Source organism: Dryobates pubescens, chromosome 30 (genome assembly GCF_014839835.1).
Source record: "Dryobates pubescens isolate bDryPub1 chromosome 30, bDryPub1.pri, whole genome shotgun sequence".
Classification (NCBI taxonomy): Eukaryota; Metazoa; Chordata; class Aves; order Piciformes; family Picidae; genus Dryobates; species Dryobates pubescens.
Genome location: NC_071641.1, coordinates 745,947 through 767,259, shown reverse-complemented (window position 1 = coordinate 767,259; position 21,313 = coordinate 745,947). Strand labels below are relative to the sequence as shown.

General features: G+C 40.2%; 1 protein-coding gene across 3 annotated transcripts in view; it reads left to right on the top strand.

Annotated features, from left to right (window-relative positions):
• The window catches only part of ANK3 (ankyrin 3), a 209,755-nt gene that overhangs the window by 43,461 nt on the left and 144,981 nt on the right, over positions 1-21,313 (top strand). For all 3 annotated transcript variants that reach the window (XM_054174591.1, XM_054174590.1, XM_054174589.1), the window contains exons 2-4: positions 17,265-17,366; positions 17,806-17,904; positions 18,288-18,386. In XM_054174591.1, coding sequence (XP_054030566.1) covers positions 17,265-17,366; positions 17,806-17,904; positions 18,288-18,386 — 300 coding nt within the window. The remainder of the gene's footprint in view (positions 1-17,264; positions 17,367-17,805; positions 17,905-18,287; positions 18,387-21,313) is intronic.

Genomic DNA, 21,313 nt, shown 5'->3' with positions numbered 1-21,313 from the left:
TAAAAGTGATCACATTTCAGTCATTGAGGTTTGATCCTAGCTGCTGCTTAGGAAGAATAAGATGAGGCTATGGGCTCCCTGTTCCATTTGTTTGGAAAGCCTTTAAAGAGGAGTTTTAACTACCTTGTAGCAGAAGTTACAGGATTTCCTTTTGTTTTTAGTTCTGCAGAGCTTTAGATTATTTGGTGTGATGAGAGATGAGTATCCTTGTGAAAGTGTAGAAGAAAAAATAACTGAAGGGTTTACAAGTTGTGTAAATACCTTTTATTCAAGAGTAATAGATTACACAGGAGCACAATGCAGATTTTTCTGCGGGGGGGTGGGAAGTGTGTGACTGTGCTGTGTGACTTCAACTTATTTAATGTTTGGACTACTGTTTTTCTATCCTGGTTCTGTAGTTATATTTAATTATTTTATTTTTTATTTATTGGAAAAGAATGTATGCTTCAAACTGTAAATTTCCAGTTCTGTGTATATTTTAGCAGATGATTTGAGCTGGCAACATTTGAATGGTGATAAAACAGACAGTATGTTTGTGATGGATGGCACTTGAACAGGCAGGTTAAAAAAAGTAGCCATACAGTATGACTCTTTCCTGGCTTCACATATGATCCTGTTGCCTGTGGATGTCAGGGAACTGTTCTGTGCACCTCTTGTTTTGCTGTTTGGAGCTTTTGCAATGTCTGCACATTTTGTACTTTCACTTAAGGCACATGCTAACCATTTTTTTTTTAGACCAGAATAGACTTTTGGATAATGGTATTAAACATCTCAGATCTACCACTGAAGACCCTTGATAGCTGTAGGTTGTATAAGAACACTTCTGTACCAATGGTGTCAACCATTTGATCTCTGAAAAGGGTGTCTGAGGTACCAGAGAGCTATAAATCCCCTGCTCTGGTGGGCTTCAGCTGACTCTTCTGAAATGTCATCTACTGCACTGCACTTTCAGGAAAAGCATAATTTCTATTTCTTCTCACAACATCTGGATCAGTAACTCCAGGTTATGGTTCAAACTATTTCAGCTTGTCTTTTCCATTCTTGGGAAGATATTTATAACGTTTTTATCTGATGTCAAGCCATGTTTTTCATTCTGCAGAGTTCTGCCATGTGTTGCTTTGTTTGCTAGGCGCTTCCAAGCCAGTAATCATGAGCACTCCATCTGGCTAGGGAGCAGAGTAGTGATAATATAAAGGGACGTTTCCACTATTCTGTTTAAAAGACTCCTCCATCTGTACCAAATCTGCCATTTTAATGAGATTGTAAAGGGGGGTTGTCTTTTTTTTTCTCTTTTTCAAAGAGGGGAGGAGATGGATTGTTGAGATTTGTTTTCTTTTCCTTTGCATATATACTCATTACATGATTGTATCCAAGGCCCTTTCTCTTTCCCAAGCTATGGATGACTATAGGAATTTATAGTTCATGTAATTCAGGATGCAAAGCAACAAAGGATCCTGAAAATTTTACCCAAAGTCTACAACAAATTGATTGTGTCTTAGTATTGAGCCTTTCCTTACTACCTTTTGTTACTGGCACGCACATGAGAAATCGTCCTGAACGCTGTAAAACTGATCCACAAGGTTAAAAAAAATATAGCGTCACTGTGATTTACTGCACGAGCTTTCAGTAATCAGAGCTGAATTGATGGATGTGAATATGCTGAGATGACTTTTCTGTGCTGGCAAACTTCAATTTTTCTTTGTGCTTTTCTTTTGTAATTCTGATCATCGCTCTTTCAAAATTAATGGAGAGAGAACTGAACAACTTTTCTTGTGGGAATGTCACAACCAAAACCAGGACAGTCTTGTGGAGGTTAATAGGCAGCAGTGTGGGTCATTCATCCACTGGTCTCATCATACTAGTGTGAACTCAAAGAGCCAAGAGCTAGTGTCTGGAAAAGCAAAGCAGCTCTAGCAGAATAAATAAGCAGTCAGTGGACAGCAGTCTCAGAGGAGCTCCTAGAGGGAGCAGGCTGTCACTCAGTGCATGCTGGAAACATCCAGGAGAGCTGGGCTGCCTGAGGAAGAAGGGGCACAGCCTGCTGGTGAAACAGACACACGCAGAGAGTGTGTGGAATCTTTCTTTCTGAAAGCGTTGCTCCTACTTTCCAAACAAGCAGTCATTCAGCTTTAGGAGAGCTGTTGAATTGCAGTTTTGTTGTCTCTGGTCACTGTGCCCTGCGTGGAGGTTGCATTTCAGTGGTACCCAGTGGTTTGGGGATACCACCCCACCATGGGCTTGATTTTCTAGACAGACTCTTGTGAGTTTTCATATACCTGACCAAGGTGATCCTTTTATCTACAGAAAGAACTATTTGGCAAGTTTTAAATTTCATGTGATTCCCATTGCACAAACCATTGTATTTCCTTGCTCCTTGTTCTCAAGTACCTTTTCAAAGGCAGAAGGAGGGTATGAGGCACCTAGTTCTTATTCAGAGCCGAGCCCTCTTTAGTTAGAAACAAAAATTCAGTCAGTAGATTGTAACCTTATGACCTTGGCTTTCTAGAAATGGGATATTACCTTTTATTGTTTTGAAACGTTAGTCCTCAGTCTTCAAAACAAAACACATGCTAACTCAAGATTCAGCTTTAAAAATTGACTGTTTCAGGATACTGTGTGTTGTTGTGGCAGCTTGCAGTGAGGACACTGCTGAGATAACTGTGGTGCAGATAATTGCAAGCTCTGCTACAGGGAGATCTGCACAGGTATGTCAGTGAGGTAAATTCATTTAAACTGCCTTGGTCATTGCCTTACATTTAAATCAAGATGGAAGGCTCCTCCACCCCTACAGACAGCTGTTAGCTTCTCTGCATTTAGTCGGTGGCAGAAATGGGTCTTAGTCATAGATGCTAGAATGCCATAAGCAGAAATGTACAGGAGCAGAGAATAGCTGTTAATAGCTGTTAATAGACTGCATTGTCAGTGACATTAATGAAGTCATTCCAGGCTACATCACCTTGAGTGCATGGCCTACATTATTCACGTAGCAATACACTGGGGCCTCAAATTTTGTACCTTCTGAAAGATTTCACATAGGTAATTAGCAACAAGTTCTGTGTTACAACACAAGAGCAGGGACTTAATAGTCAGTGGCTAGGCTCTAGTCAGTGCAGGTACGGGCAAACATTCCTTGAAAATTTAAAATTATCCTTGCAATATTTTGCTCATAGACTGTTTCCTTTCATAGAGAAATGGCTGTTGAGGATAATGTGTCTGACAGAAATATTAGACCTTGATGTATTTTTTTCCCTTTAACTTCCCTGTTCTTTTGTACCAGGGAATACCCATGTACTGCCCTTGCGTGCAAGGTGAGGTGTTTAACAGCTGGAGCAGTGCATGCTGTGAAGGTGGTGTACTGAAGAGATTTCAGTCCCCCCTTTCTCAGATGGTGCATAATCTTTGGAGACACTCCTAATGTATGTAACTGTAGGGAAGCATGGAGAAAATTCCTGCTGGAAAGGAAGAGATCTGCTTTGCTGAAATCATGAATTTCTCTCTGGGCTTCCCTGTGAAGTAAAATAATTTTGCTCATGGCATTGCTTTTAATCTCTCTGGTTTCGGAACTCGAAGTATATAGAAAGCAACCTTTTAGTTCAGGAAAACAGTCTCCAGAATCAACAACACAAATCTATCATAATTAGTCAACAGAAAATCTGAATAAATATAAAATTACTGTGGAGTGGGAGGCAGGCATATGTGGCATTCAAAACACACAGAGTGTAAAATGATGTTATTGTTGCCTTTAGAAATAGTTCAAAGTAGTCTGCATTAGAAAGAGCTGATAAGCAGAATGACAAAAGCTTGCTTCATGAGTGATTCCAAGCAGCAGTGGTTTTCTGATCAGCTGATGCTGCAGCTATTTTGGGTATTCTACAGATCATGATTACATACACGGGGAATGATTGGAGGCAGCAAATATGGTAAGCGAGCCAGGAATCCTGGGACATGCTCCGTTACTAACTTACAATCACTTGTCCTTTGCCATTTCAATTGCCTGGGGAAGTCTAACAAGTGACTGTACCTAGTTCCTTTAAAAAAAAAAAAAAAAAAAAAAGAAAAAAGATTAAAAAAAAAAGATAAAAAAAAAAAGAAACCACTTCCTGGGGCGCTATTTTTAGCAATGGTGCAGTGTCCAAAGTGTTAACTAATTGAGTCATCAAGTTTCATATCTGGCCACAGAAAATGGCAGTGGAAGAGGGAGAATGCTTTCCAGAACAAGTAAGCATTTGTGGATTGTGAAATGAGAGTGAAATCTGCATATCGAATTTCTTGTATTAGTGTTTTAAGTCTTTGATTGTGTGAGGCAAAGCTGGATGTAGGAAAAGGTACATTTGGGTTTGTTTGGTGTGTTCTGATGGTTGGATTACAGTACAGGGTGAGGCAGTAGTCAAATGATATATGGAATTACTTGTTCACTCTCTCCTTGCCGATGGTGACATTCTGTTCAGGATACTGTTGAAGATGCTGATTAATATTGCAGAAACATTTTGTAATGCTTTGTTCTGTGATCAAGACCTCAAGCAACCTAGGTGTGAGAGTTTTGTTCACTGAAATGTTTTAGCAGATCTTGCATGTGTTGAAAAAGGTTAATTGAACTCTGTGCTTTTAAGGTGTATCCATCAAATGATACACCTCTGCTACAGAGATCAGGTAAACTTCAAAAGGAGCCTGCTGTAGTGAGGCACCCATATCTCTCCTACTCTCATGGGGACTCCCACTGGCCTCCAAGGTGCTCCCTGTGCAATTTAAAAACTCCTCAAGTGAGTAAGATGCTGTGAAATGAAATCCCTGTACGCTGTGAACTAGGCTCTAAGGTTCTTCAGTAACTTGAGTTAAAGATAGCAGTTAAACCCCACAAAGTTAAAACAGTTGCTGTTCAGACTGCTTTACTGCAGAATTGAAATGTCAGGTTCCCAGGAAAGTTTGGTGTCATGTTATTAATATTAATGGCTGCCAGGCTTTGTGGAAGCCTCAATTAATAGCAGTGAGGGTTTTTAGTGCAAGCTATTACTGATGGTAGCACCCGGCAGTTTATCAGCTAATTTCCATGTCAGCAATAGCTTTCTGCTCTGAAAAAACATTACAGTGGGTTCTCTTAAACATGTATGCTGGTTACTTTCTGTCAACACAAGTCTGGGTTGTTGTTCCCTGTTAAAATCCATATTGAAACTCTGGCTGTTTTCTGGTGATGCTATTCATGTTCAGAAATTCATTTCCACCAGTCTTTTCAAAACTACGAAAGCTTTTGTTTGGGAGATCATCCCTGTGAAGCAATTTTTGTGGGAGAAGATTTGGATGTATTATGGTACTTGATTAAACTATTTTTTTCCCCAGTTTTGACAACATTATTTACCCTCTCCTGTTTTTTGTTTGTTTTAGCACAATGTCAGTCTTCAGAGTGATAAAACTTCTCTGCTGATGCTTGGTATGAGCCCAGTATTACAGAACTTGATGTAGTCTTGCTAGTTTCTCTGTGCAAGAGTTTAGAGAGCAGAGCAAGCGGAAAATGTTGCTTTCCTTGTACCACCCCAATCTGTGCAATGCTCTGCCCCTCCGTGTTGTGACAGAATAGTATTTACTCTTGCTTTATGGGGTTTTGTTAGAGGTCACATAGAAACTGGTCTTTCTCTTAGTATATACATTGTTTGCTGAAGGTGTAGTAGCTATCTGAAATGGAGATGAGTGATGGAGAAGGGGTACAGTATGTGTTTCCTTTGCAAGCTTTCTCTCGCTTGTGCTTTCTGGTAAATTCTGGTTTTGTTCCATAAATATTTAAATCTCCTGTAGGTTGCCATGCATTTTATTTTTTTTGCTTTTAGGAGTAAGGGACAAACAAGCTCTATTGTTCTGATTTTATTTTTATTTTTTAATCCTGTAGATTTGCTATTCAGAAGTGCTACTTTAATTAGCATTGTATAGTAATGCTGTATTCTGTCATCTAATGCTAGGGAACAGAACTGGATAGGGCTGCTAGACAGTGTGGTTGGCCATAACTTATTTCTGTAAACATCACTTTAATAGTTAAACAATTACAAATCTATGCTTATTAAAACAGTTAAGGTTAAAGTATTTTGGTCCAGTTTGGAAAGTGTTCAAAATATCATTATTTCATTCAATTAAACAGTGATGTGTTTTCCAAGTATACTGTATTCTGATGCTAAGACAAGCAGTGGTAACTTTCAGATGGAAACGAACTATGAAGTCTGGTTAGGGTGAAGCAAAAGCTTCAGACTATTCTGTTGCTTTTATTTTTGTCAAAAAATTAGATCTCTCTCCTGAGATGTTCAGATCATCACAGCTGTTCTACAAAAGTCCAACTCTGTAGTGCACAGTGGCTTTGAAAACCCAGAAAAGTACTAGTTTGGTTATGTAACTGAAAATGGGCTGTGTCAAAATGAACAGTCCAATCTGCAATTATTTATCTGTGTATTTGGTAAATTTTCTCACTTTAGGAAAAAAAATTATACCGTGCCTTCATTCCTGCTTTCTTCCTTTCAAAGACCCTGTACAGCTAAGATTGTTCTCACTGTTACTGTTTTCATCCTGTTTGTACCTGTAAATCCTAGCCTTGCTCTTGCAGTGGTTTAGACTTCTTTTTTTATTTCAAAACAGATCTCATATTTAAACTCAGAACTTGATTCAAGTTTGAAACTCTTACTTGTGGGTTTGCTCACAGATTTTGGTGTTTGGGCTGGGAAAAAGCAATTTTCTTATTGGAATCGGAGCTAATCTTCAAACCTAGAACATGTGGAGTGAAGAGCAAAACACTTCTAAACTAATTTACATTCTCTGCATAGACCATGGAATACATTTCATCCAGACAGCCTCAACAAATGTTATCACAGAACTTTCCATGCCATTGCACAAATTTGCAGCAGTGAATGTCAGTGTTTAATCACAGAGGAGGAGGAGAAAGGGAGCACTGGGAAATGCAGAGGCTGGTTCCTTTCCTGTGTCCAGCACCACTGCTCTAATCTGGCTACACATTGAATTTGCCTACATCACATACCATCACACTGGGGAGAAAGAAGGCAGGTTTTTCTCAGTGTTTCTAACTAATCAACAGCAGCATGAGTAGCACCTGCTCTGGTTTGCTCTAGCTTGCCTTTTGTGGTTTAATGTAATGTGGTGGGCCACAGAATGGATCTGGAGTTACTGGGTCATAACAACAGTAACAGAAAACAGGAGGTTATGGTCAACAGGGAAATTCAGCTCCTGTAAAAGAACACACCCAAGCCAATGCAGCCCAGAGTATTCACTGATGGTATTTGCCAATAAGTCTCCTACATCTCCAGACCCAGATTAAAATTGTCTCCTGGGAGGTTGATTAGTTCCTGTGTTTGACAACTGTTAAGTCTCATGAGTTTGGGAAGTGCTAGCTAGGTTTTGTGAAATCCTGAACAATCAAAACTACCTCGGCCAGCCTATGGCTCTAGGAATGTGCTTCAATCCCTTGGATTATTAGTCCATTGATTATTTCCCAGCCTATGGCTCTAGGAATGTGCTTCAATCCCTTGGATTATTAGTCCATTGATTATTTCCCAGTGTTCCAGGGTATATATATTTCACAGCCAATCAACAAAGGATAGATTGTACTGTAAATGCTACAAACTCTTCTAAGGTAAACCACTGTGACAAAGCTCATCTGATGCCTCTAACCAGCCCTTCAGAACTGACTGTTACAGATTTATGGCTGTATTGCAAGTATTGCCCTAAGAGCTCTCTTAGTACCTGAAAGCTCTTTAGATAATTTCCCTTCAGCTTCTGCATCTCCCACATGAGCTGCATGGGCTTTTCCTTCCAAACATTTTATTCAGTGAGTTATTCAGGTGTGTGAACTGGAAGAGGGCCTTTACTTCTGATAGAGGTCATAATCCCTGCTAAAGAAAGCTGTGCCTTGGCACTTACAAACTGAAAAAGAATCCTGAGCAATGTGTTAGAAAATACAAAACTCTAGCAAACAGCTTTCAGACTAGCCATTCTAATGCCCCAAGCCTACAGAAGTATAAGCTTTTGTTTTGTATGGCATTTGTATGGATTCATACTTGCAGTATGAATCAGTATGCTTCTGCATATATTTTTGCCACCTCAGAAATGGCTTAACCAGTTGTCATCAAACAATCTTTCAATTTAATGATGTTCAAACTTCCAAGGCAGAATTATTGTGGTGTGGTTCTGAATGAGAGATGCTTTCAAAAGCAGGCAAAAAGTGCGAAGGCAGAAAGATCAGGAAACTTCTGAATTCACTGTACTGGAAGCTCTTAACAAATTATCTAGCTACAGAAGAGGTCATGTAGCTTTTCTATAGTTCCCATAGCTTGTTTACTACAGGATTTTAGGGAGTATTATGTGAGTTATGCTCCCACTGACATGAAGTTTGCTCTACTTTATTACCAGTAATTTCCACTTCACCACAGCTGATTGAAGCATATTTACATGATATTTTTTTAATGAGCTCATTTTGAGTGAATAAAAACTCTCTCTCAAAAATCAACAATATCTGATTTATGCTATTTTATTTTTTGTTTCCATCTGAAATTGTAGATGAATAAATATATTTTGTAAGTGTTTTCAAGAAGGTTGCTGACTTTTTTGCTCTTCTTTCTGGATTCTGATCCTAAAATCAGATGCACACAGAGAACAGGAGGTGGACTGACTAACATAATTAATGCAATGATCTGAAGATGTGACTTAAGCATGGAGACAGCTTTAAATTTGCACCTGAGATGTGCTGAAATTAACTCCATGCTCACTGGGTAGTCAGTTTCTGAGAGAAAAATAGCAGAGAGGAGATCAATGGGATCTCATTTAGCTTGACATAGAAGAGAGTTATTATCTTCAGGTGAATATAAACATACGAAGAAACCCTAGGAGCATATCCATCCCTTCTCTTGCTCTTAGTGATTGTGGTTGCAGTTATGAAAGCCAGTGATTTATTTTTCGCTTGTTAGTATATGATAGGAAAACTTTAGAGAGTGAGAGATGAGTCATTACAGGCTCAAAAGTTTCTTCCCAGAGTTTGAAATGAACTTTTAGAAGCTGAGGCTGTCAGCCTGGAGAATAAATCTTGAATTTTAGATGCTCAAATCTTTTGCCTTTGCCTGTATCAGATCCTTCTCATGGATTATACATGTGACTTAGTCACAAAGAGCCTGGTTCTTTGCCTGATTGTTCAGTCCTAATGGTGTTCAGTGAATCACTGGTGAAACTACTGATTTTCCTGGTTTTAGGATCTTGAACACTTTCACAATTTGCCTTGTTATTCAAGTTTGTCTTTTCATACAAGGCAGTCTGTCATCTTAAAATTCATCATTAAAGGAATCTTATTTTCTCATTAAAAGAAAACAATTCTTGTGGTTTCTTGTTCATGCATACTTTGTGCGTGTCACGCAGATGTAATCCTGGAAAATGAGCATCTTTTGGTGTTATTAATTGAACACATGCATACTAGACATTTTCTTCATAAATTCTTCAGGTGACTCTGATACATTGAGCTTGTGTTTTAAACTCTCAAAACCTCAGCTGTGCAAACTGGGAAAGAGCATGGGAAGTAGCACAGACCCTCACCTCATACCTGAACGCTGTATCTGTGAGACAATGTTCAGACCCGTGTGTACTAAACCTTCACATCAGATGGTAAGGCCTCACCTGGAGTACTGCGTCCAGCTCTGGAGCCCTCAACACAGGAAGGATGTGGGCCTGATGGACAGGGTCCAGAGGAGGGCCATGAAAATGATGAGGGGGCCAGAACACCCCTGCTATGAGGTCAGGCTGAAGGAGCTGGGATTGTTCAGTCTGGAGAAAAGAAGGCTCCAGGGAGATATAATAATAATAAGGCTACAGAGGGACTGTTTCCAAAGGCCTGTAGTGATAGGATGACAATTGTTTGAAATGAGAGAAGAGTACATTTAGATTGGATGTTAGGAACAAGTTTTTTACTATTAGGGTGGTGGAACACTGGCAGAGGTTGCCCAGCGAGGTAGCTGAGCACCCATCCCTGGAGATGTTCAAAGTCAGGCTTGACAAGGCTCTGAGCAACCTTATCTAGTGAAGGGTGTCCCTGCTTGCTGCAGAAGTGTTGGAATAGATGACCTTTGGAGGTCTGGTCCATGATCCTATGCTTAGCAAGAAGAGAGGCTGATTTGTTTGAGTGGATGTTTCCCTGGTTTTGTCAAGGATCTCTAGAAAGCAAGCACTGAATCATGAATGTGTTTTCCACTCTGTTTTGAAAGGCTTAAATGTGCGAATTTTCAGGAATTCTTTTATTTTCTCTATGACTATGTTAAGATTGACTACTGCACAGGGAGAGAGCCTCAGGTACTGCAGATGCTGTTGATTTTAGGTTCACTTGTAATCCTTACAGAAACATGAGGCGTTTTAGCCTCCACTTGTGACCGAGATGGAGGGGTTACACTGAAAACCAGTGTCGTTTCTAACTTGTGGAAAACATCACAGTTACATAGTTGGAAGAGGGCCAGTTGTGGGGACATTCCAGATAGTACAGTATTTTTGGGTACTTTTTCCATGCACAATGCAATAATATTATCAAAGAAAGTCACATGATAGGGAAAACAACTGGAGGGATTTGGTTGGGTTTTGACCAATGATTAAATAGTTTCTTATTCTCTAGTCATATGCAAAACAGCTGGCCTTCCTTTGACTAAAGATTTTTCCTTTGAATTGGCAGGCAGTAGGAACGGAGCTTTATGCCTTGCCCTGTGTTTGTGTACAGGGCTGTGATCCCCAAAACTTCTCTCTGAAGGATAATTGACAGCATAACTGCAGATAGCAGTTGGCCCCAGGCTGTCACATTGTTATCAGAAAACCTGTACAGTAGGACAGTGTGAAAAGCATGAATATAAATGTAGTTGTTTGCACAAAAATCATCTTCTCATCTCCTGCAACCAATTCTTTCTAATAAGGAAGATACAAATAAATTGTTTTAATGCTCTTTTAGTTAGGAAGTACTGGGGAGGTACAAAGGTTATAGCCATTTGGAGGATGGGTGATGAGTCTCCCCAAGAAAAATGTATGTTGGGTCTATTTCCCGTAGGTAAGACATTGCTGTTAACTAGCCAGTATAGGGCCACCCTTATCAAAATCAACACAAATGTTATGATCTGTTTCCTCAGATCACCTCATGCAGCTGCAAGACTAGTTTTGTTGAGCGCATTTCCAAATGGAAGTAACATAAGCTCATCCCTTAAAATGAGGTCATTGCTTTCCCCCCCACAACAAATGTTAGGCATGGTTAGCATCTTTTTGTTGGGACTCAAGCCAGAATGCATCCTGCTGCAGCACAATTGGAACCTGCTGGGGGTTTCCCTTCACAACAGCTACTGTTAAAGATGGAGTGAAAACAAAACCCAGCTCCCAATGTGGAAAAAAAAGACTGGATTTTTAATCTGAAAAAGAAGTCACTGTAAGCAGAACACAAAGGAGAGAGAGATGAGTGTAATAAAAATTCCATTGGTATTGAAGGGGGCCTGTGCATGTTGAAATAATGGCTTTGCACTTTTGAGGTTTTACTGAATAATACATATTCTCCATTTGCTGAGAGGCTAGGCTCATGGAAAGCCCGGGCTGAGGCCTGGGTTGACAGTCAATGCAAATTTACTAGCAATTTTTGGGTTTACTCATGCTAAATAATCTCCTGCTTTGCTGGCAGCACCTGGAGAAAGAGTTAATGAATATGTATTTGCTAGCCTGAGTCAGCATCAGCATTTTCTGTTTTAAAATGGAGGGCTGAGATCATATCCAAGTGACTTAAGAGTTAGTCTTTCCTGTAATAGAAATATTTTAAAGTCATCTAGCTTTTCCTCTAAATTGGGAGACCATTCTCAGGTCTTACCCATGCATTTCACAGGCTCTGTCATCCATCATATGGCAGGTCTAGAGTAAAGTAGGCTTGGGAAATAGAGTACTGCTACCTTCATAGGTTATTCAGCCTCAGCCCTTCCCAGAGATGTCTCAGGGCTGAAGGCTGATGAAAATGAACTCCAGGATGCAAAACCTGTTGGGGGCTGGAGGCAGCCTGCAGTTTGCAAACGTTTTAGCCTGCTATGCATTAGAAAGCACAATTTTCATGGCAGAGAATATTAAAGGGAAAGACACAAATTTAAAAGAAATACACATTGCATAAACCCTGTATTCATTAGCCAATCATCTCCATTTGTGCATTTATTAGAACTTGAAACACTCCCTTATTATTCCAAGAAAGTACAAGGGGAGGGGGAAGAATTCATACCATCTGTTCAGAAAAAGCGTGCTATCACTCATGCAGCAATACTGGTACTCCCCTAAAGACACACCTGAATAGCCACACCAGAACCAAATGCCATGCACGGGATCCAAACACTTCTCAAAATCCTGATTTTTAATTTTAGTCTGGATATAGAAACTGAAAAGGTAGCATTGCCCCAGAGAGCAAAAAGGGCATAGAGGACACAGTCTGAAAACAGAGATCCGGTGCAGATGCACAGGAATGGCTGCAATCCTTTCGGCTGATTACAAGAACATCGAAGAGTCACGGTGCTTTGTTGTATGTCCCATGCCTCTTGTTCTCCTGCTGTTTGTCAAGACAGTGGAGAACCAAAAGCCAATTTTTTTCTTCATTTCATGTTGGGATTGATTTGAACAAAAAGGAAAAGAAAGGGAGATCTGAATAGGTGGATAGCATACAGAATGCCTCTCTCAGGAATACTGAGGCTTAAGTAAATTTGGAACTAGAGATAATTTTGTTACTTCTCTTAGGGGAATGTCCTCTGTATATACTTTCTGTCAGAGCTTCATCTCTTAGACACTAGGTGTAAGTGGGTATATTGAGAACAGATACTCACAGAGAGTATCCACCTGTGTCTAAAGGGGTCCCCCTGCACTTACATGTGTGAGTATCCTGAGCAACAGTTGGAAACCTACAATTTTTGTTCCCCTGTTGTGTTTTTTAATGCATTTATTATAACAGGTCCTTGAACAGCCTTTGACATGAGCTTTTAGGAATGATGGCAATCCAGATAAGTAATTACTAGCATTACTGTTACCCTTACTTGATCTTATAAATCTTTCAGTGATTTGAGCACAGGCCCTGATGTCATTCCTGTCTTTGCAATATAGAGGCAATTATAGCTTCCTTCAGGGGCTCCAGGAGGTTTTACTTTAAACAAAACAGTACCAACTGGAAATGACATTTTTTTACTCTATTATGGCATATAAAAATCATTAAATTGAATTTAAGCTTGAAATAGAAATATAAAGTTGAGAAAATTTTAGGTTCAAAAATGTAAGTTTTACTTTGGTGGTTTTGATCAAGTTTTACTGACTGCTCCACTTAGCTTTTGTAAAAGTTGGACACTGTTCATTTCTTCTTCTGGGTTTTGGAAGCGGAATGTCTCAAACAGAAGGGTATTCAAGGCATTTTGCAAGGTAGAAAAAGGTTGTAAGACTATTCTCTCTTTAAACAGGTCTGAAGTAATACCTTAGTTATAGAGAAAGTGGAACCTGACAATGCTACTTTTAAAGACTTTTAGAGAAGCTGGAACTGATTTTGGTTTCCAAAGGTGTTGACTCTCCCTTCTCCCTGATGTTATTGGTTGTTTCTGCATGTGTCAGACACCATAATGGATAGAGAGTATCCCAGAAGCACTGTTGAGCTTTTTACACAATTGTACAATCTCTGTTTGTTATTCCTCTGTGCACATCTTAAAATGTCTGTCCATGACGGTCCAGAAAGCTGAGTTAACCAGCTTGAGGTGAGTTAACCCAATCTGAGGCCTTGTGAGCTTTAGCTAAGGTGAACAAAACAAACAAACACAAACCAACAAAACAAAACCCACCAAACAAAACAAATCCATTTCCCCCTTTCTCAGTGCATGGGGATATGTTACACCCTGGCTGTTGAAGCAGCTCATGCTGTTTCAGATGCTACCAGCTCACATCATGCTTGTGAAACTGGAAACCAGCAAGGTGGAAATTGGAAGAGCCAACTCAGATCAATTAAAGTGTGGGAGATTGTGTTACGCTGGTGTGCTGTTAAATGGCAGCCTCTCCAGGTGCTTCTGGGTTGTTGTACTGCCTGTGCTTGTCAGCTCCACTCTTTCTGTACAGTGCCCCTTGCACTGGGAGCCTATCCCTGTTGGAGCAGTGGGAATCCAGGGTGATGTGTGAGTGTTCGCAGCCCTGCTGCTCAGGTGGCACCCTGGTGGCTGCTGGTATCAGTGATGTTTCTGGACAGTCTGAGCAAAAGGAGTGAGTTTTCAGTGGTGACTGGCAAAGGATGGCATGCTGTTTGCTTATCAGTTTACAGCAATAGGTTTGTGCATCACTTGGTAGCATCTGATCTAGCCTGATTGGAAGCATTTTTATATGTGCTCAGGCAGGAGGTGTGACCTAATCTTTGTCCTTCCTCCCACTGGCAAGCAAGTGCTTCCAAGAGAAATCTGTAAAAGTCATAGGCATTGCTCCATCTGCAGGCAAACAGCAGTTAGCTACTAAAGCAAATACCAGCTATTTATCACTCCTTCTGCCTTCCTTCCTCTTCCATTTTGTTTGAGCAAATAGAATGATTTAGATGTTTCTCAGCATGAGCAGTGGTTCTTGTCTGGAGTGCACTAACGTGACCAGTGGGGACTATTTTTGCTGTAGCAAGCTTCTCCAGTGCATCCCTTCCCTGCTCAGAAGCAGCTGTAAACAGCTGATGTTAGTGATTGTTCACCTGCTGACTGTGCCGAACAGACGTGCCAGTATGCTGTCACAAAAAGGCTCCCAGTCTATTAAGTCCTCCCTCATACCTTTAATAATGCTGATAAAATGCTGACCTGTTTTTTTACCCCAGTGGCTGCTGTTGCTAAGCACTGAGGATATGACCTGTCTCCTGTAATAATCTACATTGCACAGTTCAGATACCTTCCAAATCAGTCTTCTACCACACCTCTCAAGGCAGCTGTTCTTCCCAGAGTCTTTACAGTTCTGTCCTTACAGTAGCACCTTGTTTTTCATAAACCCTAATTAAGTATTTGTAACCAAGGGCTGTTTTGTCAGAGCACATCACAGAAGTTGATTTATTATGATCACCATGGCATGCTTGGTTATAAAGTAGTAACTTACCATTGCATTGCAAAGTGGAATGTCATGTGCAAAACTTAGGAGAAAATTAAAAGCCCTTAAGTAATTGTTCTGACTTTGGAAAAGATAGCTTGTTTACTGAAAGTACTAGCAAAATAGTCTTGTAGCTGCTTGAAGAAAGCAGACTCAATACTTACTGTTTGCTGTCCTGATGCTGAAGATTGCTTCATCCTGCCTGAGAAGATCACTTCAGGTGGGCTTGAAGCAATGCTCTAACAGAACACCTAGTTTGCAGCAGATGCATTGACAAGAGAGGAGAAAAGTCTGTAGCAAATCCAGAAAATAAGGAATGAAAGAAAAAAACCTATCTGAGCACTGGATAAGTAACTAAACTTTGGTACCAGGCTGTTTTGTGTTTCTCTTATCGGTTACTGCCTTTAATGTTTTCTCTAAAGGTAATAGTTTGTGTCTCTTCGGACCTCACTTGCAGTGATGTAAATGACCCTGTCAGAAAAACAATAAAGACAATTCCTGTTACACCAACGGAGAAGAGAGCATCAAAGAAAGTGTGGACTTCAAGATGCCAGGGAAAAGCCATGGTGCAAATAGTAGGCTGAACGTGAGCCTGCAATGTGCCCAGGCGGCCAAGAGGGCCAATGGCATCCTGGCCTGTATCAGGAACAGTGTGGCCAGCAGGAGCAGGGAGGTCATTCTGCTCCTGTACGCTGCACTGGTTAGGTCACATCTCAAGTACTGTGTCCAGTTCAGGGCCCCTCAGTTTAGGAAAGATGTTGACTTGCTGGAATGGGTCCAGAGAAGGGCAACAAAGTTGGTGAGGAGTTTGGAGCATAAGCCCTATGAGGAGAAACTGATGGAGCTGGGGTTGCTTAGCCTGGAGAAGAAGAGGCTCAGGGGAGACCTTCTTGCTGTCTACAACTACCTGAAGGGAGGTTGTAGCCAGGTGGGGGTTGGTCTCTTCTCCCAGGCAACTAGCACCAGAACAAGAGGACAACAGTCTCAAGCTGCTCCAGGGGAGGTTCAAACTGGATGTTAGGAAGAAATTCTACACAGAGAGAGTGATTGTCCATTGGATTGTGCTGCCCAAGGAGGTGGTGGAGTCACTATCATTGGAGGTGTTCAGGAGGAGACTTGATAGGGTGCTTGGTTGCATGGTTTAGTTGATTAGGTGGTATTGGATGATAGGTTGGACACGATGATCTTGAAGGTCTCTTCCAACCTGGTCTGGTCTGGTCTATTCTATTCTATTCTAAATAAAATCACAGATTATATGATTTGCTCCTCTTGAAAGCTAACCTGGTTCATTCTGCTTGTTCCAAGGGAGAATCAGCATTATCTAAACCTTCCTTGGTGGATATATGCATAACTTAGTTGTTAAAACCCTCTGGGGATGGGAATTACTTTCAGCAACTTTTTTTTTCTCATGACTTAACCATCCTTTCTGCCATCCTTACATTCAAGCTGGAGCCACAAGAAAGCAAATTTGCACAACTAGCTTTAGAGCAAGATCTGGAAAAAAAAAAGTAAAATTGAATTTAGATAATGGTTCTGTGCTTAGGGGTTTCTGGCTACTTTACTGAATGTGTACAGATATAGTAAATAAAATCTACCATAAAATGAGGAAGGAAGGAGAAAATAAAACAAACTGTAACCAGACATTAGATTTTAAGATTTCTTTATTTGTAGAAACATTTCTTTTTGTTCAGGCAATCCAGTCCATCAGTGTTGAGTGTTTTGAACTGGTTTTAATCTGTCACGTGAGATCTCACAGTGCTGGTCTGGTCTGACCAGCTTGGACATGAAAGGCACTGTGGCACTTTTGGGAAAAGCAGAGTGGTTTCCATGGAGTCCTATCCTGAGCATCACCGTATTCATCTTCCATGCTGGGTACCAGATGTGTCCCTGGCTACTACCCTTGCATGTTAGACACTGCTGCATAATTCACATTTATATATGGAGTCAAATTTTGTGCTGCCTAGTCAGGCGAACAGCCTGTTTACACCAGAGGGAGCGTGCATAAACTAGGAGGTCAGGATTTGACCCATATTTGGTAAGACAGTTTGGGATCCTTTCATGTCTGGTTAAATGTATGGAGAATATGTTGTATCATTAGTAACTTCGGTTTTTTTGCCACAGGAGTTTCTGTGCTGCAGTTGCTAACGAGACTTTCCCATTTTTTCTTCTAGTCTGACACAAATGCAAGTTATCTTAGAGCTGCTCGAGCTGGCAACTTGGAAAAGGCTCTTGACTACTTAAAAAATGGAGTGGACATCAACATTTCAAATCAGGTTGAAGAATATTTTCATCAAATTTGCTGGATAAATGCTTTTTCTCACCATTTCTTGAATCTCTCTTCATGTCAATGCTAACTTGTGTGTTTTCTGAAAAGTCATGCCTATGTATTTTATCCAATGAAAACTTTTTTTCACCCCTTTCCATGACATCATTTCACTTAGGAAATGTTGTGCTTGTTAATGTTACCTTTCATTCCATTTGTATTGCATCAGATCATGGGAGAGCATGCAGAAATCGAGACCCCAGAGTTAGTATGTCCTGACTGAATTCGTGCTCTTTCTTTATAATCTGGTTCTTATAAAATTCATATAAGACTAGTTTTTGCAAGCAGTCCTGTCACTGGATGTAATAATTTGTCTCTTGATATATTTGCTGTGCTGGAAAACTTTTGCCAGTGTTTCCATTTGTCTTCCTTTTTTGTTGTTTAATCAGAATGGGTTGAATGCTCTCCATCTCGCTTCCAAAGAAGGACACGTAGAAGTTGTCTCTGAACTGATACAACGAGGTGCCAGTGTGGATGCAGCAACAAAGGTCAGTCAGGCCTATCTAACTGTCCTCTTGTTCACATTGATGGCACAGCTACAAAGAGTTGGCCAGCTGATTACAGTCATTACTGCAGGAGTAGCTGCATGTTTTCCACTGGTGGAGTGCTCTCAATAATTCTTTAATAGAAACTTTTTAGATTACAATAAATATCACAGATTATTAGAGAAGAGATTTAATGAAGAAATTGTAGGTTACTGTCTTGGATTCTGTACATATCTTGCAGAATAACTTATCCTTTAGAAGTGTTCAGTGAGAGTATTATATTGCAAGAAATACAACATTTTAAAATTGACTATGTTCCTGGTTTTGTTGGCATATATTCCAGCTCAGGTTTTCTACTCTTCAAATATTGCTTTCTCTCATTTCAGAAAGGAAACACAGCATTGCACATAGCATCCCTCGCTGGACAAGCAGAAGTAGTCAAAGTATTGGTTACAAATCGGGCCAATGTCAATGCACAGTCTCAGGTAAAGAAATATGTCTCGATTAGGTACTATGAAAAACTTTGCTGACATGAAAATTCTTCTCCCCTTATTATTCAACATAGTAGTAGATCTCGTTGTGTTAATGCTGATTCTTGAAAACAGGGTTGGATAGTCACTAGTGTGAATATGATCCTGCTAACGTTAAAGAAACCCCAAAACAACACAACGTTCTTTTTTGGCTGTTCACACGCATAGGTAACTGATTACAGGTGCAAAGACAAAGTTAAAACACACAGCTGCCATTTTATTAGCAAAGCAGGCATTTTAGTGAGTGCAGTGCTGAGTTCATTTTCACCTTGTAACTCAACATATAATTAAAACCTTAAAATGCATTCAGCTCTCCCTTTTCTTCTCTACCCTTTGCCAGGTGGCCAGCATTCCAAGAGGCATCACTGACATATCAAATCTTGTCCTCTCTCACAGGCATTAGAGTGCAGTGAAATCACAGGTTGTATTCAGGTCTTCTCCCGTGTGGGATGTCAACCATCATTTGTGATTAACTCTGAGTTACCCAGCTCATTCATCAACTGAAAAAACACAGAAATAATGTCTGTATTTTAAGCTGTCCAGAAGCCACACAGAAGCCCACCCCTGGAGATGAATAAAGTGGGGGCACATTCAGGTGTGTTTGCAGGATACAGGAAGTGGTTGTGTAACAGTAAGGATTTACCCTTCAGCCTTCCATCTGCCCTCCAGTGTCCCAGCAGCTGCTAATTGTTACAGAGTCAGAAGAGATACTGATAGAACAGGAGAGCAGGAGGAAACTGGTTCAAATGAAAGGGATCCTGTTTCACATAATTCAGTGTCTCAGGCTTTTGCTTGTACAAGATGATACTGCAAGCATATGCAGAGATTTAAAGTTTGGTCCTTTGAGTGAATATTTAGGTCAGTTACAGAAAATCTGAAATAAGGGGAGAGTGCTGGTGTCGAGAGCAAAGCAGTAAAGTGAAACAGAGGAAAACAGTAAAAAATGCATGAACCACAGATTGATGAAAGCCAAGATGACTGTGCCAGAGGAGGTGTCCCTGCATGCCTGCCATATTCCCCTTCTCTCTTTGGAGACTGGCTAGCAGGCAGGGTCAGAGAAGGGTTCAGATTAAGAGATTATCTTCTTATCTGGCCCAGTGTTGCTCAGTCTATATGATGTAAAAATACTCCTTAGAAAGGGAAATTAACAAAATTGCATATTAAAGAAACATGAAGTTTTGTATTGGTCTCAGTGATATGAACAAAGTGCTTGATAGAATCTGTTTCAAGAACTTGAGTTATTTGTGATCTGTATTTATGACTCCTTCAACTGGACAAAGGAAGGAAATCAACAGCTCAGTTCTCTTTTTTCACTTTTATAGTAGCTGTCTACAGCAATGCTTGATTCCAGGCACATCGCAGTTTGTGTTTAAAGAGAACAACAGCATTAAAAAGTAGTTTTAAGTAGAATCTTCCATGATGGTTAGGAAATAAAACAAAGTAGAAATACTTCAAATGGTTTTTTTTCTGTTGAAGAGAGATGGTTTTGAGAAGATCTTTTCTGCTTGTGTTTGAGAACTTGTGTATTCAACCCTGACACCAAAAATAATCTGAGATTGTAAACATCTTATATAACTGCATTGTCTATACACCCTAAGGTTTTGCCACATGTTACTCTTATTTTGCTAACACGTGAGAACGGAAGATTTCATTTTCCCCACTGTTACAGATGCTTTGGAAGTCTTTGCTTGAGACACCTGCATGCTTGCCATTTCACATCAATATCCTAGTATCTGCCAGTCAGATACCCCAACTGGGATTGAGGCTTTTTGGGAGGTCTCTGGACATCCCTGTTAGCGAACTGCCCTTGGGCCAGTTTTGTCTGTAGTGCTGGGCATCACCTGAGCCTTTCTTAATCTTCTAATAAAGTTCTGCTGAATTTGGCGTACCCACAGAGATGCTACCCAAATAATTCTTTTGGTTCTCTTTTCAATGTCGGCTGTTTTCTAAGAGTTTGGCTGTATCTCCTCTTCCCTTAAAGGTAACAACTGTACCTTGCTGACAGTACCAGTGTTAGTGATGTAAGGTCATTTAAAATAATTCTTCCTGTCCTTAAAATGTTATTTTTACTGAGTCTGAATTTTGTATCTCTCCTAAGGGCTGTTTGCTACTATTGAAGACAAAATGCTTTCCTTAGGCATGGGGTTTTCTGGCAATGTCATTCCCTTTTTTTTTAAAGGGAGAAGAAAAAGCAAAGTATAAGTGGAAAGATGTTGAAAACCCTACAGTATTTTAGCACAGAAGAAAAGGTTCTACTCTACCTCCAAATGCTAGTAGTATTTGCTTCTGAGCATTTTTGTGTATTAATTATTTTCTGAAAGCAATAATTAGTGTTGCCTGCTTCCTTTCTAAATGCAAATGTTTGAAACAAACAAACAAAAAATAATCTTTGTTTCCAGCTGAGTTAGTAAATAGCTATTGAATATGCCATGAAATAAAAGGGAAAAATGCCAGATTCTGCTGTTTGCTGTAATAGTACCTGCAATGTCACATTAGGCACCTTAGCAAGTGCCTTCTGGCTTCTTTGTTTTTCATTACGCAAATTTTGACTCAACTCTTCGACTTTGGTCCCAGGGAGGGCATTAACACGTTGGTAACTTTAGACTTTGGCTCTGGTAAGATTTCAGTGCTTGCTCATACTGATGCTTTCCTGAATAGAGACCAAATTATCAAAATGCTGGAACAGCAACAGACCTTGCAGCTTGTGCAAGCCTTGTAAACATGTGGCTTCACAGCTGCTCGGTGTCTTCTCGATGGTAAAGTTCCTTTTGGATCAAACATTCAGTTCATGTCATTTCCTCTGCAACTGTCCTTTCCTCTGACCTCCTCTTTGTCTCTGCTGCCAGTGAAGCCGGCATGCTCAGTCTCAGGTCACCTGTGCT